The sequence below is a fragment of the Canis aureus genome, chromosome 16 (assembly GCF_053574225.1).
Source record: "Canis aureus isolate CA01 chromosome 16, VMU_Caureus_v.1.0, whole genome shotgun sequence".
Classification (NCBI taxonomy): Eukaryota; Metazoa; Chordata; class Mammalia; order Carnivora; family Canidae; genus Canis; species Canis aureus.
In genome coordinates, this window is record NC_135626.1 from 48,447,653 (window position 1) to 48,460,864 (window position 13,212).

At 42.3% G+C, this 13,212-nt stretch overlaps 1 protein-coding gene and 2 non-coding genes across 7 annotated transcripts in view; 1 reads left to right on the forward strand and 2 right to left on the reverse strand.

Annotated features, from left to right (window-relative positions):
* Positions 1-4,991, forward strand: part of TEX2 (testis expressed 2) — a 101,744-nt gene extending 96,753 nt beyond the window's left edge. For all 5 annotated transcript variants that reach the window (XM_077853784.1, XM_077853788.1, XM_077853785.1 and 2 more), the window contains 2 exons: positions 1,727-1,847; positions 3,342-4,991. In XM_077853784.1, the coding sequence (XP_077709910.1) occupies positions 1,727-1,847; positions 3,342-3,464 (244 nt within the window). In that variant the 3' untranslated portion in view covers positions 3,465-4,991. The remainder of the gene's footprint in view (positions 1-1,726; positions 1,848-3,341) is intronic.
* An 891-nt stretch (positions 4,992-5,882) lies between these two features.
* LOC144287336 (small nucleolar RNA SNORA76) lies at positions 5,883-6,016 on the reverse strand. Its single transcript, XR_013355175.1, has one exon. It is a non-coding gene; the product is annotated as a small nucleolar RNA SNORA76 (small nucleolar RNA).
* A 199-nt stretch (positions 6,017-6,215) lies between these two features.
* On the reverse strand, positions 6,216-6,286 carry LOC144287318 (small nucleolar RNA SNORD104). Its single transcript, XR_013355153.1, has one exon. It is a non-coding gene; the product is annotated as a small nucleolar RNA SNORD104 (small nucleolar RNA).
* Between the last annotated feature and the right edge of the window lie 6,926 nt (positions 6,287-13,212).

Sequence of the window (13,212 nt, forward strand, 5' to 3'; positions counted from 1 at the left end):
GTGTTATCTTCATATGTTTTTCTTCTCAGTCTTCTAAAGCCAGCTCTTTCCACCATCTGTAAAGCTCTTATTCTCTGCCTGGCCTGGGGTGTAGCTGCTTCACCTGGTCAGTCCACACAGCATCCTGCAGAGATAGGTAGCACTGTTACCCCACCTTACACAAGGGGTTCATGCATGCAGCAGAGCCTGTGGTGCTTAGGGAAGACTCCTTGGGTTAGACCTAGATGTTAAGGAGGCAGAGCTTATGCACTTGGTAATTGTGGTAGGAGGTCTGTCCAAGGAGTTGTCATTGAACTGGTGGTTCTCAACCCTGCCTGCATATCACAGTCACCTGGGGACTTGGTAAGAACAAAGATGCACCCAGTCCCCAGAATCCAGGGCCTGGGGGACAAAGCCAAGATTGAGAACCACTGAACTAACCTGTTATTCATGGGTCCTGTAGAAGAAAATCACTATCTGTGAATTGAAGTTTAAGATTGGCATTCTAGGTCCTTTAAAATGTACATAAGTGTACACAGTGATTGTAGGAGGTCTCATTGTACCAGAAATTACAATGGTATGAAAAAGATAGCTCTGTTCTATCCTAGAGTGAAACTTCCATGCTAGTGCATATCCCTGGCATTAGGAAGGGTTTATAAGAATGATCAGAAGGCGATTTTTGAATTGACTATTTGATGATGATATTGGTGTTTCCCAGTAAAAACTTTAAAATACCTTTATAGATTTTGTTGTGAGACAGTAGTATTTTCATTGTAAAAAAAAAAGTGGGAACAAATAAAAAAAATCAGTTACAGGTGCTACTGCTTAGTGAAAGAAAAGAAAACAATTTTTTAAGATTGTATTTATTTGACAGAGAGCAAGAGAGCATAAGCAAGGGGGAGTGACAGAGGGAGGGAGAAGCAGGTTCACTACTGAGCAGGGGGCCCAAGTGGAAGATAAAATTAAAGGCTTCTGGGGTAGTACTACCCACTGCATTTGTTATTAATCCATAAAGTTAAGTATAGATATTGAGAGATTTAGAAATGCTTATAGCAATTTGACATTTTTGTTGTAATTTTTAAAACATCGATCCATGACAGATGGACGAAAAACTTCTAGGTAGTTTGATAGCACACAGTCTCTTGTCTGGATCCTTTACCAGCTGAGTGTCAGTCTGCTCCATTAGGAAGCCTTAACAAGCATGCCGTGGGGTATGGAACGTAAAAGCAGGTTATAGAATATTCTCTATTTATGTAGGAGTGTGGGGAAAATCGACCCCACTTCTCTCAGTAGTCCTTCTCTCAGTGTCTTGGGGGTAAGATTCAGAGAGGCAGTATCTTTCCCTTTATGCTTTATACACATGTATATTTTGGGTTTTGTAGTGTATGTACACTACCTTTATTGAAAAAGAAACAAGAAAGATCCTTGCTGTTTCAGGAAAAACAAAAAACCGGAAAGCAGTGCCCAGGTCACAGACTTTTCCAGTGGTGCTTCCTGACTTTACCATTTTGTCAGGACTGTTGTCAGATCATCACAGTCCTACACACGGCCCGGGGATGTGGGAGCTCACAATTTGCGTTGGCTGCTTTGCATCATTTTTAGAGGGGATCTTCAGAGTAAGAGAACAATTAAAATAGTGATAAAGCCCTGGGCAAGTGAACTAGGTCTGCTGTTGGTACTTATGTCCTTCCTTTCTTTGCATCTAAATGTCTAAATGTAATTGTTTACTACTTGTCTTCTTCAAAAGGTATGGTTTCCGGAAGCCACCATATGTAGAGCTGAAAGCTCGGCCAAAACTTGGAGAGAGAGAAGTGACTTTAGTTCATGTGACAGACTGGATAGAGAAGAAACTGGAACAAGAGTTTCAGGTAAACATGTGGTGTTTGTCTGGTGTGCGTTTCACCTGACTCTCAAAGCTCAGAGCAGAACAGAGGTTCTGAAGTTCATTTGGGTCAGGATCTTCTTTTGAGAAGCTAATGAAAGCTTTGGACCTTCATCCTAGGAAAGTACCTGTCATGATCGAACAGGCATAACATTTTAGGTCCAGTTTCAGAAATCCTGAACCTTATCCACAGAACCCTGTTAAGTAATTCAGAGGAAACCCAAAAGGTGAGTCACTAAGCCAGAACTCATTCTCCATGTCTGCCTTGTTTTCTGTCACCAGAGCTAAAAGCAATGTAGTCGAGGCCCTGGGATGACTACTTCTACCAAATTTTTATCACATTCGAGGCACAGTTGTGTTTTGAGATTTTATGGATTGGCAAACAATTTACTTCATAATGCACTTCACCTTTTGAAGGAGACTAATTTTTGCCATGGTATACTTTGAGCTATTGCCTTTAAAAGTTTATATTTATAAATAAAAGCTTATATTTAAAGGCTATGGACTAACATTAACTGAAAACCAGTTTCTGTAAAGTTTAGTAATATCACCAAGTGGAAAAGTAATTTGAACCTTTAGTTTTTTCCTTTTCCTAGATCCTATAATAGGAATTAGAGGAGGCCATTTCTTTCAGGGGTATTGGGGTACAAGGAGCTAAAAGACAAGACAAAGGGACAGAGGTTGGCACCTGTTTTTGTTTGAAGATTTATTTATTGGGGGGAGGGGAGAGAGAATCTCAGGCAGACTCCCTGCTGAGAACAGAGCTCATCTTGAAGTCCAACTCAAAGCTCCATCTCACAACCCTGAGATCACGACCTGAGCCCAAATCAGAGTTGGACACCCAATTGATTGAGCCACCCAGGCTTCTGGAAGCCACCATATGTGTTTTGCACCTGGTATTTTGAGGCAAGTTGGGAAGTTGATGGGTAATTGCTACCACTTCCCATAGCCACCTTTTTTTGCTTTCATATATGCTTTCATAAGAGGGTATTACTGGAGACTTCATGAGTGCATTGCCAAAATTCACTTATGTAAAATTAGTTTATAAGCAGGATAGGCAAAGCACCATTACTATCAATCACTATTCTTCGTGTGTTCATTAGAGTAGGATTTCCTTCTTATATAGCTGTCTTGTTCGGGGGTGAAAAAACTTAGCTTACATTTTGTTGCTAAGATTTAAATGAATAAATTCACTTGGAATATGTGTTCTGGACATAGTATTTGGAAATACCATGAGCAGGTTAAGCCATTTCTGTTAAAGTAATGGTGTTGAAGGTTGATGAATTCATGAGTAATGTCGCTATATGTCATGAAATCAAAGGCGCTTCTGCCTCAGAGCTGACTTACTGGGTTCTTGTATTCGTGTGCTGATGTGATTCAACTCTTTAAATGTGACAGGAGCTAGTTTAGAATGTATGTGAAAAGGTACTTTTAAAACTTATCTAAAAGCATTCTTCTACATGTCTCTTTCTTCCTTCAGAAAGTCTTTGTCATGCCAAACATGGATGATGTCTATATCCCTATAATGCACTCAGCCATGGACCCTCGCTCCGCCTCCTGCCTCCTCAAAGACTCACTGGTGGAGGCTGCTGATCAGTTGTGATGGGTGAAGATCCGACCTTCCCAGTATTAGATCTAGCTCAAGGTGTGGGGTTCTTGGCTGCCATCCGTGCTGTAGCACTGGCCCCTCCTCGTGCCACAGCTTCTGCCCTCTGCCTGCTGGTGCCCATTCCACTGTGACGTGTCGTCATTCCACGCATCTGGGAACTGGGGCCCAAAATGCCTTGCTGCAAAGCTTTGACTCAGCAAAGAAGACTGTGGAAGAGTCACCACAGTGGATCTGGAGGTTACAGATGACTCACACCATGGCTTTTTTGAGTCCACCAGTTTTTGTGGCAGCCAAAGAGCACAGTAAGAGCAAAGCTATACAGCTGGAAGGCTTTCCCCTTGCCTCAACTCCAAAGCTTTTCCTCAGGCGGCCAGTGCACAATGGAACGTTTCCTCCTAGTTTATAGGTGATACAGCCCTCCATACTTCCTGAATGTCAATTCAGGAATGTGTGGAGGGTGGGGAGTGGAATTTTGTGTGAACCATTTCATGGATGATAAAAAAGAGGTATGCATAGCAACTTTTTTCCTATTGTGCATTTTGGAAGCAAGTAGCCATAGAACATACACACACTAACATACTATCAGCTCGAGTGGGGACAGTGGGATTTATGTGAACATTAGGCAAAGCCATGAGATCAAACCATCCAAAGCCTTCTACCAATGAGGTACAATCACCTGGTTTCTAATCCCAAATGTTTTCCTGAGACACGAGCAGATGTGAAAATGTCAAATACTGCACATAATGGATTGAGGTGGGAGCAGAAAGCCAGAGCCATCTTTCTATCTGGCACTTCCTATGTGCTCTGTGCTTTATATAGGCATCTAAAATGCTTTGTTAATCTGATTTGTATTTTGAGGTTGCGGGCAGTTTCCTCCTCTGACAGCCAAAACAGAACTCTATCACTTTTGAGAGTCACGACCAAGTTTGCTCAACATTAAACACTACGTTATCTCAAAATTCATGTGACCTTTCTTTAATGTTGCCAACTTTATTTTGTGCATTTGTGTCAGAATCTTTAGTTTATAAGTTTGGGGCTCCCTAGGTATGTAATTTGCTTTGAGAAGTACTCTTTAAACACAATTTTTTATTGTTTAAAGCTGCATTCAACATCAGAACTACCGTGGATAACTTTTGATAACATCTGTGGACAAAGCTAATAGTGGTTTTTTAAACAGCACCTTGCCTGAACAGGACTTTAAAGATAAAGAAACTAATATATTGAAAAAGTATATTTGAACCCTTGATTACTTTAATTGCACCATTAAAACATTTGACTTAAATTATTTGATCATTCCAGTTGGTGTACTGTTTTCTAATTTCTCAATGTGTAGGCCAATTTGCCTGTCAGTCCGCATGTCTTGTTCACTGGTCTATAATTTTTGTGCAATAACTAAAGGCAAAGGACTAGATGCACTACTGTGTAAAGAGATTACACACGACTACCCTATTGCACTCAAATAGTATGTGGGGATTTACAATCGCTTGCTTTGTTTCACAAAATAAATATCTCAATGTCAAATACTAGATAAGCATCTAAGTTATTTTTGCTGAATCCTCCTTTTTAGATTAATAGGGAGAGGATAAACAAGGTGTACAGATCACTTGGGCACTCAAGCTGCCAAAGCAGCTTCCATTTCCTGGTATGATCACCAGATGGGTTTTCTAATATTAGGAGGTAGGTGTGATCTTCAAAGGATTTTAAAAACCTGAGGGCGACCGTCTTTGTTTCTGTGCTGGATTTTACACCCTCAATAGCCTAGTAATCCTGTTAACTTCGGATGCCCCAGTTATTACATGCCAAAGCAGGTTAAACACTGCACTTGGGCATCCTTGCCCGTCAACAGAGCTGCCTGGTACTCGAAGTTGCATATTTCACCCAAACCCAGAGGAGACCACCACCAATCATCCGGACCGGGAAGGACTGTGCATTTACTTAGGTGCCTGATGTGCCCGGCAATGCATAAGATCTACTTCATCTGAACTACCTTGTTTAGGCTAACTGGGCTAAACTGCAAAGCTTTTATTCCCATGCTTGGCACAGTATCCAGGTAAGCAGTTGACCCTAAATTGTAGTTTCTCGAAGTGGGTCGCTGCTACACCTTAACCAGGTGAGGTAACTTCATGGAAGCATTCAAGACTGAAACCAGTTCCCGTCAAGTATACAGCGGCCCTTCCAGCTGCTCACGGACAGCCCCCTCCCTCCCTCCCTCCAGAGGCCACCCACGCCGCGGTTAGCCTGCAGGTCTCGAAGACCACGGAGGCCAGGACTTCCAGGAAACATGCAGGGCCCTGAGTACCGGGACCTAGAGGATCGCCGCGTCTGCCCGGGGCGTTTCAGCCTCGGCTTCAAGGGCTGAGGCTGGAGTCGCAAATCGCCCCCGCCCCACGCTCGCGTCCCCTGCAGGTGCCGCCGTGTCGCTCGCGGTTAAAAGGGCCGCCGGCGGGGGAACCGGGCGGCCCCAGTTATGCGCAAGCGCGTGCTCTGGCGCTGCAGCCTGACCCCCGGCGCCACGCGCAGGCGCGGCGGGGGCTCAAAGGCAGCGCGTCGGGACGACGAAGACGCTTAACACCAGCGCTGGATCAAACCATTTTATTGCGAGGCTTCGGGGTAAAGGTGGGCGGGGAGGAGGGCAGGAAGCTCCGACGTCCTCGGCCCAGCCGGAACCTGCAAGAACGAGAGCGGTGGTTAGCGGCTGCGCGCCCGCGGGCCTGCCCGTCTCCTGCCCGCCGCCGCGGAGGCCCGACTCAGACTGTAGTTCGCATCACCCGCGTCAGCAGTCTAACACGTGCATTTTTCTGGAGTGTCATCACTGCAGGCCGCCCCCCGCGACCCACCAGGCTGCGGGCCGGCCCGCCGGGGCCCAACACAAACGCACCTGGCCGGTCCGGCGTCACAGTCCCCGAAAGGCCGAGCGGGGGCCTCTGGCTTCTACTTAAAGGAACTGACAGGAGGCGGTTGGGCGGGCTCTACCGGCTCTAGCCAATAGCAAGCCAGACTTCCGGTCACGTGCTGGTAAAGGGGCCTCAGGAGAGGCTGTCCTCGCTGAGTCCTCCAGAGTGTAGAGTGGTCACCTGCCAACCATAGAGACGGGCGTGAAAGAAGGGCCGCAAGGCGCGCTGTGTCCTAAATTGTGGATTTCTTTCCGTGCGTAAATCGGGTGCTCGTAATTAGCGTGTCTCTGTACGGTACACCGAAGGGAAGTTTGCAAACGGGACGCAGCTGGCGCTCACTTGTTTGAGATGTTCCGTGCCAGGAGCTAGGCGAGGAGCTGAGCGTACCTAGGTGGCAGCCTAACCTCGTTCCTGAATTGAAAACCTGTTTGGGTAAAAAAAAGAGCCTGTTTTTGAAAGTAGAGGGTGTGCAACCAAATCCTGTCTTTGTGACGAATTTGTGATACGATCCTCAGTTTGAGGAAAATGATATCAAAAAAAGTTATGACGATTAAGTAACGTCAGTTGCCTGGTGCATTCTGAGTGGTAAACAGTTGTGTTTATCTTTTTTAAAGGTTATTTACTAATTTGACAAGAGTACAAGTAGGGGGGAGCAGCAGGCCGAGGGAGAGGAGAAGCAGCAGACTCCCTTGCTGAGCAGGGAGCACAATGCTGGGCTGGAACCCAGGACCCTGGGATCATGACCTGAGCCAACGGCAGCCACTGAGCCACCCAGGCGCCCCCAAATCATTTTTTAAAGATTTTATTTATTTATTCATGAGAGCCACACAGAGAGGCAGAGACATAGGCCGAGGGAGAAGCAGGCCCCTGCGGGGAACCTGATGTGGGCCCGATGGCAGAACCTGGGGATTTCGGCCTGAGCCAAAGGCAGATGCTCAACCACGGAGCCACCCGGGTGCCCCAGAGAGAGAACCTTAAAGCAGAGTCTACACTCAGCACGGAGCCCAGCGTGGGGCTGGATCCCGTGACCCTGAAATCATGACCTCAGGAGTCGGATCCTTAGCCGACTGAGCCACCCAGGTGCCCCAGAATAATTGTTTTTAGAGGACTGCTGCGGGATCCGTGGGAGGCTCAGTGGTTTAGAGCCGCCTTCAGCCCAGGGCGTGATCCTGGAGACCCAGGATCGAGTCCCAGGTCCGGCTCCCTGCATGGAGCCTGCTTCTCCCTCTGCCTGTGTCGTCTGCCTCTCTCCCTCTCTGTCTACCATGAATAAGTAAATTAAATATTAAAAAAATAAATAAATAAAGGACTGCCGTGATGTGGGAAGCTTATGTGAGTGCAGCGCTTTAATAAATGCTAAAATACCCTATTGTGGAGGCACCAAGGAGAGAATGGCTAACTTTGGGAAGGTGAAAAGTACTTCCAAGTACTGAATTCATATTGAAAGTCAGGCACACTCTTCACCACCCTTCAACAAGGAAGGGGATGAGGGAGGTGTTAGGGGCACCCACCACCAGGCAGTGGAAATTTTTTTACTCAATTATGACTCTTCCAAAGCTTAATTAACTAGTAGTACTGACTGTTGACCAGAAGCCTTACGGATAACATAAATAGCCCGTGAACGGATATTTTGTGCATTGCATGTATTATATGCTACATTCTTACAGTAAAGTAGGAGAAAAGAAAATGTTATTAAGAAAATCATAAAGGAGAGGCACCTGAGCCGGTTAAGCATCTGAGTCTTGATCTCAGGGTGCTAAGATCAGCCTCACATGGGGCTCTCACTGGGTGTGGAGCCTGCTTGAGATGCTCTCTGCTCTCTCTGCTCCCTCTGCTCCTCCCCCTGCTCATGGACACTCTCTCCCTCTCTTCCTCTTAAGCTCCTAAAGGAAGAAAAAATACATTTGCAGTGCTATACGGTATGTATTGGAAAAAAAAGTGGACCCCTGCAATTCAAACCCATGTTCTTCAAGGGTCAACTGTGATGGCAAATGATATGGCCCTGCCCCGTAAGAGCTTGATCTACCCAGAGAGAGAACCGCAACTGGACTGTCACAATATCTGGCTTTCTTTATTTCCTCAATGTTCTCTTTGGGAGATCTTTTCCTTTTTTCCTCCTAATTTAATAAAGAAAATGTAATAAGAAGAGCATTTCAACCTGAGCTTGTAGTTGAAAAGTGCTCTTATTTTCATTATTTTCTACACAGTCTTTGGTTAAATTTAAAAATTACTCAAAAAAATTTTTAAAGGGATGCCTGGGTGGCTCAGTGGTTGATCACCTGCCTTTGGCCCAGAGTGTGATCCTGGAGTCCCGGGATCAAGTCCCACATCAGGCTCCCTGCATGGAGCCTGCTTCTCCCTCTGCTTATGTCTCTGCTTCTATTTCTCTCATGAATAAATAAATAAAATCTTTAATAAAATTTTAAAATTTTTAATTCCTCTATGACCCAAAGTAATTATTATTTTGACAAATGGTTTTATGACCTCTATGCAATCATTCTTATTGCTACTTAAATTTTTGTTATTATTTTCTATATTTATTACATTGTGGTACAGTTTCTACATTAGGAAAAGAATACGACTCTTCTTTGTGGCCTAGAATATGATCTATTTTTATAAGTGTTCCAGAGATTCTCAGGGCACCTGAGTAGCTCAGTCAGTTAAGCATTGGACGACTCTTGGTTTCAGCTCAAGGTCATGATCTCAGGGTCATAAGATCCAGCCCCAAGAAGGGTTCCAAGCTCAGCATAGAGTCTGCTTGAGATTCTCTCTCCATCTTTCCCTCTCCCTACCCTTCTGCCTACCCACAACCCTCCCTGCCCCCCACGCCCTCTGTCACTCCCTTCATCCCTGCCAGAGTGCACTCTTTCTCTCAAATAAATAAGCAAAATTTTATTTTATTTTTTTTTAATTTTTTTTTTTTTTTTTTTTTTTATGATAGTCACACAGAGAGAGAGAGAGGCAGAGACATAGGCAGAGGGAGAAGCAGGCTCCATGCACCGGGAGACTGACGTGGGATTCGATCCTGGGTCTCCAGGATCGCGCCCTGGGCCAAAGGCAGGCGCTAAACCGCTGCGCCACCCAGGGATCCCAATAAGCAAAATTTTAAATAAAGAGGGATGCTTCAGTGGCTCAGCGATTGGGTGTCTGCCTTCAGCTCAGGGCATGATCCTGGAGTCCCAGGATCGAGTCTCACATCGGGCTCCCTGCATGGAGCCTGTTTCTCCCTTTGTTTATGTCTCTGCTTCTATTTCTCTCATGAATAAATAAAACCTTTTAAAAATATTTTTAAATAAATAAATATTCCATGGATTCTTGGAATGGAGATGTTTTCACTATCATGTACATTGACATGAAGTATTTATTAATTCAACCTTAATTGTGTTGTAATCATATTGTCCAAACATCTATCTATTTTATTCTTGATCAGGAGGGTATATGTACTGTCATTGACTGCGATTTGTTAAGATTATGTTTCAAGTATGAAATGCTGGGGAGGATGCAAAGCAACAAGAATTTTGCTCCATTATTATTTGGGAATGCAAAATAGTACATACATTTTGGAAAAGAATTTGCACAGTTTCTCATAAAGTCAACCTACCCAAGAAAAACAAAATTTTATGTTTACACACAATCCCTATACACAAATATTTATAACATTATTCATAATGCTTCCAAAGTGGAACTACTCAAAAGCCCTTCATTGGGTGAATCTTAAGCAATATTGTGGTACATCCATACAATTGAATGCTATCGGACCATAAAACAGAATGAATTATTGATACATGCAACACTTGGAAGTATCTCAGAGGCATTATGCTGCACGAAAGGGACCAGACTCAAAAGATGATATGATTCTATTTATATGATATTCTAGAAAAAAGAAGACTATGGGGGCGGTGTGCCTGGGTGTCTCATTCAGGTAAACATCTGCCTTTGACTCAGGTCATGATCTCAGGGTCCTGGGATGGATACCTGAGTCAGGCTCCTTTGCACAATGGGGAGTCTGCTTCTCTCCCTCTGCTGCTCCCTCTGCTTATACTCTCACACACACTCTCTCTCAAATAAATAAAATCATTTTAAAAATAGAGAACAATAGGAACTGAAACAGATGAAAGATTTTTCCAGGAATTGGAAGTGCAGGTGCATTTGACTACAAAGTTGCAGCAGGAGTGCATTTTTGAGGGTGATACAACTATTCTGTATCTTGATCATGGTGGTTACATGACTTTATGTATTTATCAAAATTCATAGAACTATACCCCCAGAAGGTTTCACTTTACAGTGTGACATTTAAAAATGAAAAATTAAAAAATTATGCTTCAGTCATTTTCCTTGATAACTTCTATTATTTGCTTTGTATATTTTGAGGCTATGTTATTTATCTCATTGCACTTTGTGGCTGATGATAGTCCATCATGGATTACATGTATCTATAAATATATAAATATAAATAACACTCCTATTTTTTGCCTTTAGTTCTATTTTGTCTTATATTAGCACTTCTACTTGTGTCTTCTTCTTGTTTGTGTTTGCTGATATAACTTTGCCCATCCTTTTATTTTTAACCTTTCTGTGTTATTTTATTTTCAGTGTGTCCTTTGTATGAGGTACATGGTTGGCTTATCATGGTTAACCCAATGTGACAATATTTACCTTTTAAGATTTTTAGTATGAAATGTCTCTGCATACAAAAGAGCATATATAACATATGTGTGGTTTGGAGATTATTAACAAATTGAACATTCATATACTCACCACTTTTAGAAAAATGACATCATCGATAGCTTTATTTTTATTTATTTATTTATTTATTTATTATCAATAGCTTTAAAGCTCACTCTGCCCTTTCTCATTCCATTTCCCTCGCACACTCTCAGAGGAAACTACCATCCTGAGTTTGGAGTTTGTCTTGTTTCCTTTTTTTTCCTTCATATATTTATATATTATTTAATTTTGCTTGATCTTGAGCTTTATAGAAATAGAATATATATGCATCTTCTATGACTTACTATATTTATTACTTAATATTGGTGACATTCACATTGTATATATGCAGTCAGTAATTGTAGTAATGCAACCAGGTTCACTTCTGTGTAGCATCTCAGTACACAATTACATTGCACTTTACACATCTCTTTATGTCGGATGTTTAAAATAGCTACAGCTTTCATTATTGCAAATGAATCTGCTCTGAACATTCTTGTGTGTGTGCGCAAAAAAATTTCTTTGGGGTAGGTATATAGAAGCACAATTGCTGGGTGGTAACGTAGGCACATTTCCAACTTTCTAAATCATAACAAATAACTTCCCAAAGTGAATGCTCCACTTTGCATTGTGGCATTGGCCTACATCCTCACCAATTAGTGATATTGTCAGACTTTTCATACATGAATATAAAATGGTATCTCATTGTAGTTAACTTTTTAACGCACTTAATATATTTTTATACGACCATTGACCAATCAGCTGACAATCAGATTTTCTCTTCTGTTGTTGCTCTTTTAAAATTCAACTTTATAAAAAAATAAAAATGAATTTTTTTTGAAAAATAAAGTTGAATTTTATATTCAACTTTAGAGCTCCAGGGTGGCTCAGATGGTTAAGCATCTGCCTTCAGCCCAGGTCATGATCTTGGGGTCCTGGGATGGAGCCCTAAGGGGAGCCAGGGAGCACCCAGCAGGGAGCCTGCTTCTTTCTCCTCTCATGCTCTCTCAAATAGGTAAATAAAAAATATTTTAAAAATAAAATAAAATTCAACTTTCTATGGAATAAAAGGGACCCATATTAAGTGTCTGTTTCTCTGGTTTTTGTTTGTTTTTACAAATAGGCACATTTGCATGACCTTCCCCACAATCAAGACACAAAATTCTCATCGCTCCAAAATGCTTCTTTCCTGCTTCTTTGTAGTCAGTGCTCGCCCCTTCAATCACCAACTCAGGCAACCACTAGTCCATGATCTGTTATTACAGAATGCTTTTGCCTGTTTTAGATTTTCTTGTAAAAGATTCCTGCAATTGGTACTTTTGTGTCTGACTTCTGTCAAACTAATATTTTTCATATTCATCCATGTTATTGTATCAGTAATCCAATCCTTTATGTTGCTGAGTAGGATTTCATTCTATGAATATGCCAGTTTGTTTTTCCATTCACATGTTTACAGAATTTGGGTTGTTTCCAGTTTGGGGCTATTATGAATAAAGCTATTAGGAACATCAGCATAGAAGTCTTTTTATGGACATTTGCTTTCCTTTTAGGAGTGGAATTACTAGATCATGTGATAAGCATATATCTTTAACCTTATGAGAAACTGCCAATCTATTTTCCATTTTACATGCCCACCAGCAACGTATGAGAGTTCTAGTTACTTCAAATCCTAGTTATTGTCACTCATTCTAATGTTAGCCATTTTAGTAGAAATGTGATAATTCATGGTGGTTTTAATTTACACTTTTCTTTTTAAAAACTTTTTTTTAAAGATTTTATTTATTTGAGAGGCAGAGAGAGAGAGCACATGTGCAGAGGGGCAAGGGGAGGGGCAGAGGGAGAAGCCAACTCCCTGCTAAGCAGGGAAACTGATGCAGGGCCTGATCCCAAACCCCTGAGATCATGACCTGAGCCGGAGGCAGACGCTTAACCCTGACTGAGCCACCCTGGTGCCCCTCATTTACATTTTTCTGATAACCAAAGATGTTGAACCTCTTTTCACATGACCATTACTATACCTCTTTTTATAAAGTGTTGAGATCTTTTGCCCACTTCTAAAATTGTTTTCTTACTAATGAATTATATGAATTCTTTAAATCCTTTTTCATATCTATGTGTTGTGAATATTTTGCCTTTTTATT